Source organism: Syzygium oleosum, unplaced genomic scaffold, assembly GCF_021117445.2.
Source record: "Syzygium oleosum isolate NSW1041296 unplaced genomic scaffold, Sole_v2.1 Sole_v2.26, whole genome shotgun sequence".
NCBI classification, from domain to species: domain Eukaryota; kingdom Viridiplantae; phylum Streptophyta; class Magnoliopsida; order Myrtales; family Myrtaceae; genus Syzygium; species Syzygium oleosum.
Genome location: NW_026607510.1, coordinates 3064498 through 3080256, shown reverse-complemented (window position 1 = coordinate 3080256; position 15759 = coordinate 3064498). Strand labels below are relative to the sequence as shown.

The window sequence follows — 15759 nt, the reverse complement described above, 5'->3', positions numbered from 1 at the left end:
TAAGTCTCGTATTAGGTCTCAACTATATACACCTACCGAGTATCTAAGTGCAAAATATAACGGGCACTAAAACGTAGATCGGGAAAATGCAACTTAAATAAAAAGGAATGTTTGTATTGGCATATGTATAGAAACGAAGAGCATAGCGTGTCGATGAAGCATATCATATTTAAGGACACTCGGCACGCAGTCGTGTCTCAGCTAGGGGTGTCAACGGTTCGGTTCGGTTCAGTTTGGTTTTCCTGAAAAACCGAACCGAACCAAACCGTTTAGGTGTGTGTTTGATTTGAACCAAACTGCGAACCAAACCGATATAATCCGAACCAAAAATCCGGTTCGGCTCGGTTCGATTCGGTTCGATTTTTCGGTCTCTTTTTTTGCCCCACTCAACTCTTCTCTTTCTCTTTTTATTATTTTTTATTTATGTTTAGCCATGGAAATCGATGAATCGGCAACGAAGAAGAAGCACAATCTGTCGTCATCACTCGCCCAGACCACAATCCAATCTCACAATCCTCAACACCCCTTTCCTCTCCGTCCCCATCTCCATCTTTCAACCTCCCCTCTTCCCGCCTCGCACCGTCCGCTCTCCCCTCCGGATCCGCCACCCCATCAACCCCCGCCGCTCTTTCCCCAGCGAGATCTGACCCCACGCGCCACCATAGCAGCTGTCGGGACCATGGTCGTCTCCGGGAGGCCGATGAAGCGCATGAAGAGGCGAGTCACGGCCGACCTCTTCGACTTCCTTACCTTGCCCTCCTCGTCCATCGGCGGGGTAGGGGGCCTCTTCAGGGTGAGGGTGAAGGAGTTTCTGTCCAGGCATGCGGCGCCGCCGCCGCCGTCGTCGGTGTTCCCAGACGACGTGCAGTTGCTGTTCCGGGTGGGGGACGTGGTGACGGGGGCCCTGAACCGTCGCTGGCGGTGGTGTGCCTGGACGTGGGGAGGAGGAAATTTCCAGAGTTTTGGGTTTTGGGAGTGGTGAGAGCGTCGAGCATGGATTTTAAACTTTTTCTGGTTCGGTTCGGTTTATTAACCGAACCGAACTAAAATAATACGAATCGATAAAAAAAGGATGGTTATTTATCATTATCCGAACCAAAACCCGAACTGAACAAAAAATGCATAAAATTTCGGTTCGGTTCGGTTCGGTTTCAATTTTCGGTTCGGTTCTTGACACCCCTGGTCTCGGCACGAGAGAATTCTTTACAAACCCTTACTTTATATGCGTATGTATGTATGTATGTATGTAAGTGTGTGTGTGTGTGTGTGTTAGCTTCTTATGGAGTTTTCTTGGCCAAGTCCCACAAGCACACTCACTTTCCACGTTGTTGCGTCACCTTTGACGCGGACTCCAAATTGCGTCGACTGGGCTGAATTCCATGGCCACCCAAATTGAGGAAAAGGCGTAGGTACTCCCACCCACGCGTTTCGTGCTAAGCTACCACTAAATCAAGAAATTAAGGATGCTTCGGGCCGAGAGCAGAGAAAGTGGACCAGAAGCTTTCTTCTCTTGTTTAAGCAAACTTCAATTGTTGAGGACGAAACTGCGTGAGGATGTAGGGAATCTCAAGAAAAGGGCTTGACTTGACTCGTCGACACTTCAAAGTCTTCCCTACCCCACAGTCTGACAAGATCGCCATCTTCATTTATCACTTCAGTCTGTGTGGTTGTTCTTCTTCTCTAGATAACCCTTTTTTTAGTAGTATCGAGTCTCTTCCGTTTGCTATCTGCTTCGAGAAATAGCCCGGTCTCTCTACACATCGGTCGTTGCACTCGTTCTTGATTTTGTCTGTGCGAAAGAAACGATGGACAGAGACCAGCGCGAGCTGCAGTTCCTTGGGTTCCTGGGCGTCTACAGAGAGACCTCCAGGATCATCCTCAAATGGAGGAAGGTCTTCGCTCAGATCACGCTCGCGCTCATCCTCCCTCTCTGCGTCATCTTCCTCGCCCACTTCTTGGTCTCGCAGCTCCTCTCCTTCGAGATCCTCAACCACGAGATCGACCGGGACGACGCCTGGGAGGACAGCCCGAGGTACAGGTACCTGTCCCGCATGCTCAAGAAGGAGTGGGTCGCTTTCTGGCTCTTCAAGCTCGGCTACTTCATCTTCGTCTTCATCTTCTCTCTGCTTTCGACCTCGGCTGTTGTCTACACAGTGGCCTGCGTCTACGCCGCCAAGCAGATTACTTTCAAGAAGATCATGAGTGTTGTGCCCAGAGTGTGGAAGAGGCTCATGGTCACTTTCCTCTGGAGTTTCGCAACCTTCTTTGTGTTCATTGTTGCGGCTGTCGGGCTTTTGATCGTATGGGTCGTCATCGTGAGGCATTTTATGGTTGGCCCTGCACTTGGGATTGCCATGTTGGTGATTCTCTTGATCTTGTACGTTATTGGGTTTGTTTATATCACCATGATTTGGCAATTAGCGAGTGTGATCTCGGTTCTTGAAGATGTGTATGGAAGGAAGGCGATGGTGAAGAGCAAGAGGCTGATAAAGGGCAAGATGGGTGTGTCGGTTGGCTGTTTTCTTGGCGTCCTGGTGTGCTCTGTGCTGGTTCAGGCATTGTTTGAGTGCTTTGTGGTCTTGGACTTGTTTTATGGGATTGGAATCAAGATTGGGGTTGGACTGATCTGCTTGTTGTTGCTGATAATGGTGGTCCTTTTTGATTTGGTCGTCCAGACAGTGATCTACTTTGTCTGCAAGTCCTACCACCACGAGAACATTGACAAGTCCACCTTGTCTGATCATCTCGAGGTCTATCTTGGAGACTATGTCCCTCTGAAGGCCAATTCTGTCCAGCTTGAGCAACTTCACGTCTAATTTCTGTATTCCCCGTGTTAGTTTGAGAGTTTTCTGCATCATGGTTTTGGTGTGATTGAAAAACTTGAAGGTCATGAAGTTATTAGTCTTAAGATAATAAAGTTTGCAGCTTGGAGATGTATAAATGTTTGATATAAGTGTGCCTTTTACACGATGTGCTTTTACACGATGTGCTCTAGGTCAAGGGAAAAATAAAAAAAAAATTACAATGTGCTCTAGCTTTTCTTTGTTTCACTTTTACATATGTTAAGCTTTTGTCACTATCATGATGAGAAATCTTTCTCAGTCCTAAACCGGATTAGGACAAAATAAATTGTGGGTTGATTAGAATATATCATAAAACAGAATGTAAGAAGGAGTTACGCAAGTTCCTGTCAGATTCATTACAGGACCCTAGTAGCTTCGCTTAATACCTGTCTTCCCATCAAGCGGATGAATGAACCGCCATGCTATCGAGATGTCGGCATCCATCCTTTGGACAAAACAATGAGAATCCCATCCATGGCGATGGAATAAAGTTCGATATCTCGGTAATGATGCTGCTGTATAAGAAGATGATCATTATTGCAGACTGACGGGAAGAGATGGCAACCCCTAAATTAAAAAATGAAGGAGGCTTTCGACTCTGTTTTTTCCCTTCCTAGAATTCTTCGCGTGGCGTATCATATGGTACAAGCGTATCATCGGGTACAAACTGGAGTCATGCTAAAATAATGCAGACAAAAAGTCGAAGCATAGTTTTATTAAATACCTGTAATTTGATGTTATGAAAACAGAGTTATTTTATCATTTGCTCATGCCCGATGTAGATTATTAGACATGCGAATGGCTAATTTTCCCTTACCACATAGTTAATCAATTCTTATTTTTCTTTTTGGATTCATACTCTAAAAGAGAATTAGAAAAAGGAGGGAAAGAATAAAACTGGCTGGAGCATTAGTATGATGGTATCTATCAGTGTAGGCATATTTGTTTTCCTTTTCAGACTCTAACCAAGAAATTACATCAAACAACGTGGATTGCAATCCACGCAGAGACCCGCGACGTAATCAAAGTGTCAATCTAGGAGTCAACCTCCTTAGTCATGTACGTGTGTGTTTAAATATGGATGGTTTCTCTCAGCTTCATCATCTGCAGAGTCTCTGAACCACCCTTATGGAGGACCAGATAAGCCGAGTGTTAACTAAGATGGATAGTGATGAAGAGAAGCTTCAATATCTCGGGTTCCTTGGCATCTTCAAGGAGTCCTTCAAGATCGTCGTCTCATGGAAGAAAATCTTCACTCAAATCACGCTCTCTTTTATCCTTCCTCTCTCCATCCTCTTCTTAGTTCAAATCCATGTTTCTGAGTATCTGGAAAGAAGAATTCGATTTGTAAGATACAGACTTTATCACAGGGGAGATGAGGATGAATACCTATCATCCGAGCGTCTAGAATATTGGCTCATCAAAATAGCATACTTGGTCTTCCTCCTCGTGCTTTCTCTTCTCTCTACTTCCGCGGTCGTATACACTGTGGCCTGCAATTACACGGGGAAACCCATCACCTTCAAAAAGATCATGTCCGTGGTCCCGAAGGTGTGGAAGCGAGTCACCATCACATTCATATGGAGTTTCTTGATCCACTTGGCCTACAGCTTATGCTTCCTGGGGGCTATCGTCATGTGGGCGATGCTAATCGGTTTCTCATCAGTCGGGATAGCCATCTGGTACGTCCTCTTGATCCTATTCTTTGTTGGGTTTGTGTACCTGAGCATCGTCTGGCAGCTGGCAAGCGTGGTCTCCGTCCTAGAGGAGGAGAACTATGGGATCAAGGCAATGGTCAAGAGCATAAATCTGATTGAGGGCAAGCGACGAGTCACGAGCTTCATCTTCCTGCTGCTGGTCTTGTTCTATTATGGGATATTGATAGTGTACCAGTTGTTTGCGGTGTATTCATGGAACATAGGAACCATGGTAGGCATCGGTATCCTCTGCCTCGTCCTGCTGATGTTCCTGTTCCTGTTCGGCCTCGTGATCCAAACAGTGATCTACTTCGTCTGCAAGTCATATCACTGCGAGAGCATCGACAAGCCGGCCTTGGCCAACCATCTGGAAGCTTACTTTCAGTCTGAGCCTCAGAGGGATGCCACCAAGGATGTCCAGCTAGAGCAAGTTCATGTCGCCACCAAGGATGCACAGCTGGATCAAGTTTATGTCTGAAGTTCAAATTGGAACTGTGTACTATCTGAATAAGAGCCGAACCAACAAACATATATGGTCCTTAGCTTTAAGTTTGCCAGTGCACCTACGAGTGTCGTATAAGTACGTTTGATCTTAAGCCATGTGTACTTCTTGATGTGTTTGACGTAGGGAAAGTGAAAGAAATACCCAAATGAAATGCGCTTGTATCAACAATCAGTACTAATAAGTACACAACTACTTTGTAGATTCTTCTTATTCTAACTCCTGTTATACTGTTAAAGTTGGGTGTATCTCATCTGTCCTGATCTGGTAACTAGCCAGGACTAGCAACCCGCTTAATTTGGTATATTAGATTTTCGTATAAAAAATCAATCCAATAAATGGAAGTTGGAGAAGAAAGCTAGATGTGGAAATCTTCTGTTGCCTTGATGAGAGAGAGAGAGAGAGAGAGAGAGAGAGAGAGAGAGGCTTCCGATTGATGAAGAACCTGACGGACAAGGTTTCCATTCTGTACTGTGACACAGATATATTAAGTTGTTGATCTGGCAAACAGCATTTCTTCCATTAGATGAGATTACCATGTCAAGAGTTTGTCACAGATGTTATTCCTGGACATTATTTGCCCGAGGATGTTCTGTGATTTTATTGGTCTTTTCGGGCAATAAGAGGTAAAAGCTCGTCTCATCTCGTCATGATTAGTGTTTCTCCCATCTCGCTTCCTTCTCCCTTCGTATGGTCTACTCAAATGTCCAGCAGTCACAATTCTCGACAAGCTGCGAGAGATTGTGATGATATGCTATGAATTGCCACCCTTTAGAAATTTCCTAAGCCGATCTGCTAGTTGCTCTACTTACCCTTTTGCCACCGAATATGGTTCAGACCATTAATTCGAAGAGAATCTGTAGCTCAGGAATGAGTGAAGTTGGACGCTGTAGCCAATCTCTCCACTCAAGTTGAACAGCTTTAGTTTCTTTGGACTCTTGAACAGTTTTAATTGCTAACCAGAAGTTACCATTGGTTGGATATAGGGGTGAGTAAACGAGCTTGTTCAACTCGGGACAGGTCCGAAGCGGTCTTACCCGGCCTGTTTAAGGTTGACTCATGAGGGGACCGATCTTTAGTTCCCGGTTTAAAAAATGGGGAACCGGCCGGTTTGGTTCCTAATTGTATGCCCAGAACTTGCCGTGAACTTGTCGTTAGATCCACAAACTTGAAACCTAGAACCGAACCGGTTTAACCCAAATCCTAAATAAGTTCTTGAACTCTTTTTCTATGATGGAAAATACCTGTTAAAATTAAATATGTTTGACATATTATCCTCAAGTAGAAATAATTGTATTCATATATGACTTATGCATGTATATAATAAAATGTAACAACAAAAAAGCCTCGGCCGATTCTCGGATTGACCCTAGAATTAGTTCTAGCCTGATTCCAAGGTCAACAGGATCATTATATTGGTTCCAAAAGTTGGGATTTAATTATAACATGATAGATTCCATATTCCATTCTTGGAACCTCCTCACATTTGAATCGATCACCGCTCTTGTATTTAGGGGACAGCAACAGGGCCGGTTCAATTTGGGAATTGGACTCGGCCGAATCAAGGCTGATCATAGGGGCACCAAGAACTAGGATTCAACTTCACTTCCCGATTCTATACCCTGAACTGATTGATTATACTTGGAACTAGGAACCCAAAATTTACAAGGTCGATTCCTTGATAGAGCCTTGAGCCGAAGACCCAATCGAACCTAAAATTTGCAAGGTCAATTTTATCAAGGGTTAACATCACCAAAAACCTCAAGCTGGTACACCTGTGACAAATTTATCTAAAACTAATTTTTTGACCACTAAAAACCCCAAATTGATACACCAATGACAAATTTACCCTCCATTAGTTTTAGTTAAATTTTACTGTTAAATTGCTAAGTTGGATGACACGTGACAGTCGAAAGGTGTACCATTTTACGGTTTTACCCTTGCGTTTGTCACATATTTACCAATTTGTGATTTTTTGTGGTATTAATTCAATTTTACGGAGGGTAAATTTGTCACAGGTGTACCGGTTTGGGGTTTTTGGTGGTCAAAAAATTAGTTTAGCGTAAATTTGTTACATGTGTACCAATTTGAGGTTTTTTGTGATAAAAAAATTAGTTCGGGATAAATTGTCGGAAATGTACCAGTTTATGATTTTTCGCAGTATTAACCCTTTTATCAATGTACTCCTAAATCTTTATAGCGCCAATTTTAACCTGACAATGCTTACATACTGATTTAGTCATTGTCAGCTGTCCCATTAGTCATTGTCAGCTGTCCCATTAGTCATTGTCAGCCGTCCCATGTGACGTGCCGACAATTTGCCATGACCAAATTTCCTCAAAACACATCGTTTTTCAAAAAAAAAAATTTATGAACTTCTGATTTTTTTCCTCTCTTATTTTTTTTTTCTTTCATTTCCTTTTCTCACTGTTCATCACCTCCAACCTACTGTTCATCGCTGGAGGATCTCTGTTTAGTAATCAATTCCTGATGGAGGTGGAATCCCTTGATCTCTTGATCGATTGCTTCCACATGGGACTGAACTTGTTCATAGGCCGCTGAGGCAGATCTTGCTTGATATATCCTCTCGCCACGGCCCGAAAACGGCGCGCCATGGTGTGGAGATCACAGCAGAAGCTCAAATTGCTCATCAAGACCTTCAAGCCCATCCCTTTCAGCAGCCTCCGTCGGTTTGACCCTAGCCGAGCTCGAGGCTTTGTGGGTTTGGCACGTCGTTTCTTCTCGATCGGTTCGGATTCGGAGGTTCGTGCACGGAATCGAAAAAGGATCCTGGATCTTCCTTCCATCTTGCATTCCGAACACCGCGGCATGGGCTGAGAAGTGTTCGAGAAAATGCCCGAGAGGAGTGCGGTTTCGTGGAATGCCATTCATCGATGCCTTGGTTCGGTTTGGTGAGTTCAATGCTGCGAAGTTGTTTGAGCCGGATGGGTACATGTAGAGCATGTTTGAGTTCTCACACCATGAAGGAGATGAACAATAACAAAAGGAAAGTAAGGAAAAGAAAAGGAGAGAAAAAAACGAAAGAACAAAAGAAGAAAAAATAAAAAAAAAATTAAGCAAAAAGGACATCATTTTGGGAAAATTTCGATTAACGTCAAATTGCCGACCACAACACATAGTCCAGCCGACGATAATTGAGCGTCACATCAACAATTTTAGGCCAAAATTAGGAAAAATAATTAGATTGAAATTTCATGCAAATGTTTGGGACAGCATTGGTAACTTTGAAAAGTTTAGAACTGAATTATTATGCACACAATATGATTAGATTGATTTGCTAATTTGTCCCATGAAGTTGCTTTGTAGATGACGTTGTTGATTTGGCAAATCTCTGTAGTTATTCGTGCCACGTGGTATGACGCATGTTCGTACGTATGATTGATATCTTCTATTCAAATAATTTATCACCTAAATAAATGGTATTTTATTCCCTAGCAATGCTTATTGACATTGACACCTTAATAGCATGGGGTATACCTTTGGAAGCGAACATGGTAAGGAAGGCGTGATGGGTTCGAGTTACTTTTCTTTCATGGAACTAATTAACTTTGGGCCAGTTTGGTCGTCTCAAATATAATAGATAGATCATTATATTTTCAATCATGAAAAAATATGGACGAGATTAGCCCCCACCTCTCTCTTTTCCTCTTCCTTAAGCTGGACTTTCCTCGTCTTAGTGTATCGTAGCATGGCTTCCAAGGACTGGTCAAGCCGAGAATGCCATTCACGGACAAGAGGGAAAGAGGTATCCTTCAATGAGTTTTAGCTAAGCTTAATTACTGCAGCTAAGGGAAAGAATCAATGCGAGATAGGTCGAGTGTTTTTGCCATGGATTGAGGGATCCGGGAGAGCCGACATCCACGTTTACCTTACCTCTCGACGTAGGGTCGATGATCCTAAAACTAAGATGCATCTAATTTCCAAATGTGACAATGCAACAAGAAATGCTGATGCGGGAAAATGCAGAGCAAACGCTTCTTGTGTTAGAGGTCGAGGTCCGGATATTGACCAATCTGTACTCTCAATTTTGTAATGCGAAATGAGACTTTTGGACCGAATGATTTAGGAGTGCATGAGGGAGAATGGGCCTTTTTAGGTTGAGGGAGATGAAAAATTGTAGGTTGTGAAATGTAAAGATGGTACTTAATATGGGAAGCAAAGTTGAGAAAATTCAGAAAGAAAAAATCATACACACACCCACAGAAAGGAGTGTAGTCCTCTTATGAAAATGAACGACAAAAATCATCCCAGATAGCTAGAGCAGGACTTTGTCATTGCCGCTGTCTTTTGTCCAAAGCATCTGTTGTGCTTCTCGAGCTCCAACCGAGAAATCACATCAAACATTGTAGATTGTAATCCACGCTGAGACGAGCGACGTATCAGATTGTCGATTTTAGGAGTTAACTTCCTCAGTCATCTACATGTGTGTATAAATATCGATGGTTTCTCTCGGCTTCATCATCTGCAGAGTTTATGATTCGCCCTTATGGAGGACCATGTAAGCCGAGTGTTAACTAAGATGGATAGTGAGGAAGAGAGGCTTCGAAATCTCGGGTTCCTTGGCATCCTCAAGGATTCCTTCAAGATCATCTTCTCATGGAAGAAAATCTTCACTTTAATCACGCTCTGTTTTATCCTCCCTCTCTCCGTCATCTTCTTAGTTCAAGTCCAAGTTTCCGATAGTCTGGAAGAAATAATGCAATGGGATCCATATGACCTCGATTGTGGCAAAGACGGTGAAAGATATCATCGCCTCAATGATATCTTAAGATGCGATCGTCTAGCATATTGGCTCATCAAAATAGCATATTTGGTCTTCCTCCTGGTGCTTTCCCTTCTCTCTACTTCTGCGGTTGTATACACTGTGGCCTGCAATTACACGGGAAAGCCCATCACCTTCAAAAAGATCATGTCCGTGGTCCCGAAGGTATGGAAGCGAGTTGCCATCACATTCATATGGAGTTTCTTGATCCACTTGGCCTACAGCTTATGCATGCTGGGGACATTCGTCATGTCGGTGATGCTGATTGGTTTCTCGCCGGTCGGGCTAGCCATCTGGATTATCCTCTTGATCCTGTTCTTCGTTGGGTTCGTGTACCTGAGCATCATCTGGCAGCTGGCGAGCGTGGTCTCCGTCCTGGAAGAGGAGAACTACGGGATCAAGGCCATGGTCAAGGGCAAGAATCTGATTGAGGGCAAGCGACGAGTCACGAGTTTCATCTTCGTGCTGCTGGTCTTGTTCTATTATGGGATCATGATAGTGTACCAGATGTTTGTGGTGTATTCATGGAACTTAGCATTCGATTTAATTGTTGGCATCCCCTGCCTCATCCTGCTGACGTTCCTGTTCCTGTTTGGCCTCGTGATCCAAACAGTGATCTACTTCGTCTGCAAGTCATATCACTGCGAGAGCATCGACAGGCCGGCCTTGGCCAACCATCTGGAAGCTTACTTTCAGTCTGATCCTCAGAGGGAAGCCACCAGAGATGTCCAGCTAGAGCAAGTTCAGATCGCCACCAAGGATGCCCGGCTAGATCAAGTTTATGTCTGAAGTTCAAATTGGAACTCTCTGTACCAGCTGAATAAGAGTGGAACCGACAAACATAGATGGCCCTTAGATTTAAGTTTGCGAGTGTACTTACGAGTTTCGTATAAGTATGTTTGATCTGGAGTCATGTGTACTTCTTCTTGATGTGTTCGACGTGGGGAAAGCGAAAGAAATACCCAAGTGAATGTGCTTGCATCAACAATCAATACTAATAAATGCACAATTGCTTCCCAGATTCTTCTTATTCTAACTCCTGTGATAATGTTAAGTTGGGTTTTTCTCATCCTTCCTCATCTGGCAACTAGCAAGGATTTAGCAACCCGCTTAACTTGAAAAAATATAAGGTCTTAAATTAAAATCAATCCGAGAAATGAAAGTTGGAGAAAGTAAGCTCAATGTGGAAATCTTCTGAAAAAGTGGAAAAACAAGTCTTTGCCTTGATGAGAGCGAGACAGAGAGGCTTATGATTGATGAAGAACCAGATAGAAAGGGTTTTAATTCTGATATCATGACACAGATACAATAAGTCATTGATTGAGCACACAACTTTTCTTCCATTAGATGAGACTACCATGTCAAGGGTTAGAACTTCGCACAGATATTACTCCTCGACCTTATTTTCCCAACGATATTCGGCGATCTTATAGGTCTTTTCGGGCAATAAGAGGTAAAAACCGAGGGATTGTATGCTATAATATGAATCGCCACCTTCACAAATTTCCTAAGCAAATCTGCTAGTTGCTCTGCTTGCCCTTTTGCCACTGAATGTGGTCCAAACCTTCAATTAGGGGAGAAACTGAAGCTCAGGAATGAGTGAAGTTGGACACTATAGCCAATCTCTCCACTCAAGTTGAACAGTTTTCATTTCTTTGGACTCCTGAACCGTTTTAATTGCTAAACAGAGGTTACCATTGGTTGTATTGCCAAGCGAGCATTCCCGAGAATCGTCAATTTAGGTTTCGTTTGTTTCGCGAAAAATGAATGATTTGTAAATTATTTTCTTAAAAATAATCGTTTATATCACATGTTATAACGCCTATATCACGTAACATGAGCACGCTCGCTTATCTCTTGAGAGCACAAACTATCTCATTAAGGTCCTTAATAAAGATGAACGAAAATTAGATGTCAAAGGTTCAAGATTTTAAGAGAGGGAAATAATAATTTGGTGGGACTATTTAACTTTGCCCCAAATGTGAGTAATTAATAAAATCAAGTAAATCTAATCTCCTCAAGTGAATGAATGTTGGGAGCGCAGCAAAACCCAATACTTTTGATGGAGAGACAACAAAAAGAGCTCAATTCGAGCCCGTCAACATATACAGTCGGACTTACCTTCACTCATAAAGTTAAATTGATGAGTTATGGGCCGACCGGGTTATTCACTGCTCCACGTCACGTCAATTCCACACGTGCATCATCTCATCACGAACTTGTCCAAAAATCAAGACAGGCGCAATAATGGAATCTCAATTAATGGTTTGTAGCTTTAGTACAAACGAGTCCTTGGCGATCACCGTTGCAATTCATATATATCTGAAACCGCAAGAATTCCATCGTTACTTTCGAGCATGAAAAGCCCCGTATAAATGGGACAATGCCTCATGATCCATTTTGATGCTTTATTTTGACTATATATATATTTTAAGAAATTCCTTGGAGACATCGAACTATTAAAATAAAGATTGAGTTTCAAGTGGACAGTCCATTCAGATTTGTACTAAGGACTTAAAGACTTGGGAATCAATCTACAAATAATAATAAAAAAAATTGAGTAGATCGAAACTCTGTGGTTGAGCCACATTAACTTAAAGCTCCATGCCCTTTCGCTTTACTTCATGTTACTCAAAAAACCAATTCATTTTGCATTGATTAGATATAAAAAGGGCCTTATTATTTTTTAGCATTGATGTTCATAAAAAAATTAAAATGGGTTCATATAATATAAAAAAGGGTCGAGCGAGCCTAGGCAAGCTCCATTGGGGGGGGTACAAAAGGTTCAAAACAATAGACCTAATTAAGTTATTATAAGAGTTAATACCACTAAAAATCTCAAAGTGGTACATCCATGCCACATTTACACCAAACTAACTTTTGTGTCACAAAATTCCTTAATTGGTACATCCTCGCCGCATTTACCCCAAAAAATCCCAGATTTAACAATTTGGGTTAAATGTGGCACGGGTATACCAATTTGAGGTAAATGTGGCACGGGTGTACTAGTTCGGGAGTTTTTGACATTTTATGATACAAAAATTAATTTGAGATAAATATGATATGGATATACCAATTTAAAATTTTTGGTGGTATTTCACACTCCTAGGGACTCAATGCTCAAAAGTGAACACATAAGTCAAATCTGGGCAGAAAAGCTTAGTGGGAAGAAGAAGCCATATGTTCACCACCACCACCACCAATAAACAAATCTAATTGCAAGAGGACCAAAGCCATTATGTAGGCTGAACTATCGGTTAACATTCACAATTATAGTTCTGAACATGAATCATGATTCATGGAAATGACAATGGATTTACATGAAGTCGTGAACTCCACTTGTGATGAGTTTCTAAGCAATGCGCTCGAGACGCATGGACTTTTTAATGACCGTTTAAGCTTTTGAGAGAAACAGGTACCCATCGCTATGTAAGAGATTCAAGCAAATCATGTTACAGGCATATTGCTTCTATTGATTACTTCAGTTTACTGCACCTATGTCATTACGTGACATTGTGAAGTAACCATTCCGCGTTGCACGCGTACAGTGCGGTTCACATGCTAAAGGTAAATGCTAAGAGTGAGTTCAGTTTGCATTCCATACATAGTTTTGTGACCCGTCTTTTGAGACAGTCACATATTTGTCCGGAATTTTTATTGTTAGGTGATGCAAATGACAAATTCATCAGTGATTACTAAATTTTCGTGAACTTTTATGGTTAGTTCATTGAGAGTCGAATTCAATCACATGATGCACTAAACTTTTATTTCTTTGTGGTCCATACTTTTCTATCGGAATCTGGCAAAATTTCTCGATAAGATGCTGACGTAGCGGGCACATTGCCAATTTATGTGGATGACACATCACTGTCACGGGACCAATGGTGTTGGCATTTTGCCAAATAGAGATTATTGTGAATATAAGGTTGGTCTTGTAATTTGTCGTGACATTGCATGTAGCATGATCAAGAAAACTAGTTAATCAAATTGGTAGTCGGAAACACAAAATTGAGATTAAAAAACTAATTACTTATTGCATATTGTATGGTACTCTGCATGATTTTTGTTCGTAGTCCGTTTGGATGATCTAAGCAGCTTGAGGAGCATCCTTGCCTTCATCTTGGTCGTATCACCACACTGGCTCTGTAGAAGCAGCAACACCTGAGTCAGAGCTCCTGCTTTTAGTGCCGCTTCTCTTGCCTCTGATGAATCATAGCACAAGAGGATGAGTGAGTTCACTGCACTCTCACTGTCTTCATGATCCGATACTCTGAACAACGTCTTGACCAGAGCACTCGTTATGCCCTGTGGGTCATCAAGAATTGCCTCTTTTGCCTTCTCAATTCGTAGAAGCTGCTCGAGCAATCGCATCGCCAACGGCGCTGATGATGCTCTCTCTTGTGTCTTGGCACGTAAAATGTATGCGAGGAGTCCATCAATTAGGCCTTCTCGCAGCAAGATTTCTCGGATTGATTCCAGAGAGCATAGAGACCTTATGGCCTTGATTGCCGCCTCGGAGACCTCGGGATCTTGATGGAGGAGGAGGATGATCCCACGCAAGAGTTGGAATCTATGGCCGAGCTTAGTGAGGAGCTCTTTGGTCTCGAAAGACGATGACATTTTCTCGACAAGTCGACACAAACTAATCTTGGTTGTGACTGCTCCATGCTCGAATAGTGCTAGGAATGATGCCAATTTCGACTGTTCTTTGAGCATATTCAGACACTGAAGCTCACCAAGGTCCAACAGTTTCAATATACAAGATAGAGCTTGGTCCACAAGATGCACATGATCAGGACTCATAGCGGAAGGCGCTCTTGATTCCGCGTTCCCGAAAATTAGCTCCAACAACATCGGCAAGAATCCCAACCGGAGAAAAGCAGCACATTTCATGGGAGATTCCGCAGACAAAACGCGAACTCTGCCAAGCGCGTGAATCTTGTTGGCTAAGGTGGACTCAGGCGACTCAAGGCTGCGTCTCAAGGCGATGAGGCAACGGTCAGGATCAATTGTCTCGAAATGATCAGGGCCGGCTACGCAACCCAATCGGAGCCACTGCTCGATCAAATGCCGGAGAGTGTGGTTCGGAACAACGGACGGGTCGTGGAGCCTCTGCATTGTGACTGGGCAGGTGAGGTTACCAGCAGCGAGCCACTTCTCTATGCTTGGCCGGTCATAGGTCTGGCCTGTGCACAGAGTGACCGGGTCAGTGAACAAGCCTAGGCTAATTGGGCATCTGAACAAATGGGGAACACCCATTTCTGGGTCTTCCATGAGGGATTTGGATGAGCCCAAATTGTTCAATCTTTGAGAAAAAGCAATAAAAGAACCCAGAAAGATGGGGAAAAAAGACCAGAAATGGGCAATCAATTTGTGAAGAAGCAGATCATAGGGGCAATCCGGAAACAAGGAAGAATGAGAAAGGCAGTATTGGTTCAGAGGCAGTCAGATGAAATGAAAACAACAAGAAACAAGCACTAGATGAGGAAGTCCAGGACAGGATACAATCCACCCAAAAAAGATTACAGCTAAAATAATACAGAAAAATTGTGGGACATGCTCTCTCTCTCTCTCTCTCTCTCTCTCTCTCTCTCTCTCTCTCGTATAAGGGAATATTTATGAATGCAGTTCAGTCAAACTGACCCACCTAGAAAGAGTTAATGGGGCATTGTCGTTGAAGTTTTAATGTGCCCCACATTAGTTGAAAGAAGGATGGGGCATGATGTGTTTTTTTGAAAGGAGAGCTGCTGGTTCCCTTGAGTATGATGAGATGTGCAAAAGCAATCATGCAATAGGAAACACCTTGTGACCAGGGAAAAAAATAAAATCGTAACATCGATCTTTGAGCAACGTTGTAAACAAAACCAATAACAATACATGAATTGAGTGAGAATTTTCATTTTTGAGTGCATCTCACAGATCCTTCTTATATGA

General features: G+C 42.7%; 4 protein-coding genes across 4 annotated transcripts; 3 read left to right on the top strand and 1 right to left on the bottom strand.

Moving 5' to 3' along the window:
* Positions 1–1805: 1805 nt before the first annotated feature.
* On the top strand, positions 1806–2816 carry LOC115682449 (uncharacterized). The gene has a single exon (XM_030606679.2). The coding sequence runs from the start codon at positions 1806–1808 to the stop codon at positions 2814–2816; it is 1011 nt and encodes a 336-aa protein (XP_030462539.1).
* A 1188-nt stretch (positions 2817–4004) lies between these two features.
* On the top strand, positions 4005–5018 carry LOC115682451 (uncharacterized). The gene has a single exon (XM_030606680.1). It carries the CDS (start codon positions 4005–4007, stop codon positions 5016–5018), a length of 1014 nt encoding a protein of 337 aa, XP_030462540.1.
* Positions 5019–9582: 4564 nt separating this feature from the next.
* On the top strand, positions 9583–10784 carry LOC115682452 (uncharacterized). Its single transcript, XM_030606682.2, has one exon. It carries the CDS (start codon positions 9583–9585, stop codon positions 10612–10614), a length of 1032 nt encoding a protein of 343 aa, XP_030462542.1. The 3' UTR covers positions 10615–10784.
* Positions 10785–13782: 2998 nt separating this feature from the next.
* On the bottom strand, positions 13783–15405 carry LOC115682453 (U-box domain-containing protein 26-like). The gene has a single exon (XM_030606683.2). The coding sequence runs from the start codon at positions 15097–15099 to the stop codon at positions 13852–13854; it is 1248 nt and encodes a 415-aa protein (XP_030462543.2). The 5' UTR covers positions 15100–15405; the 3' UTR covers positions 13783–13851.
* Between the last annotated feature and the right edge of the window lie 354 nt (positions 15406–15759).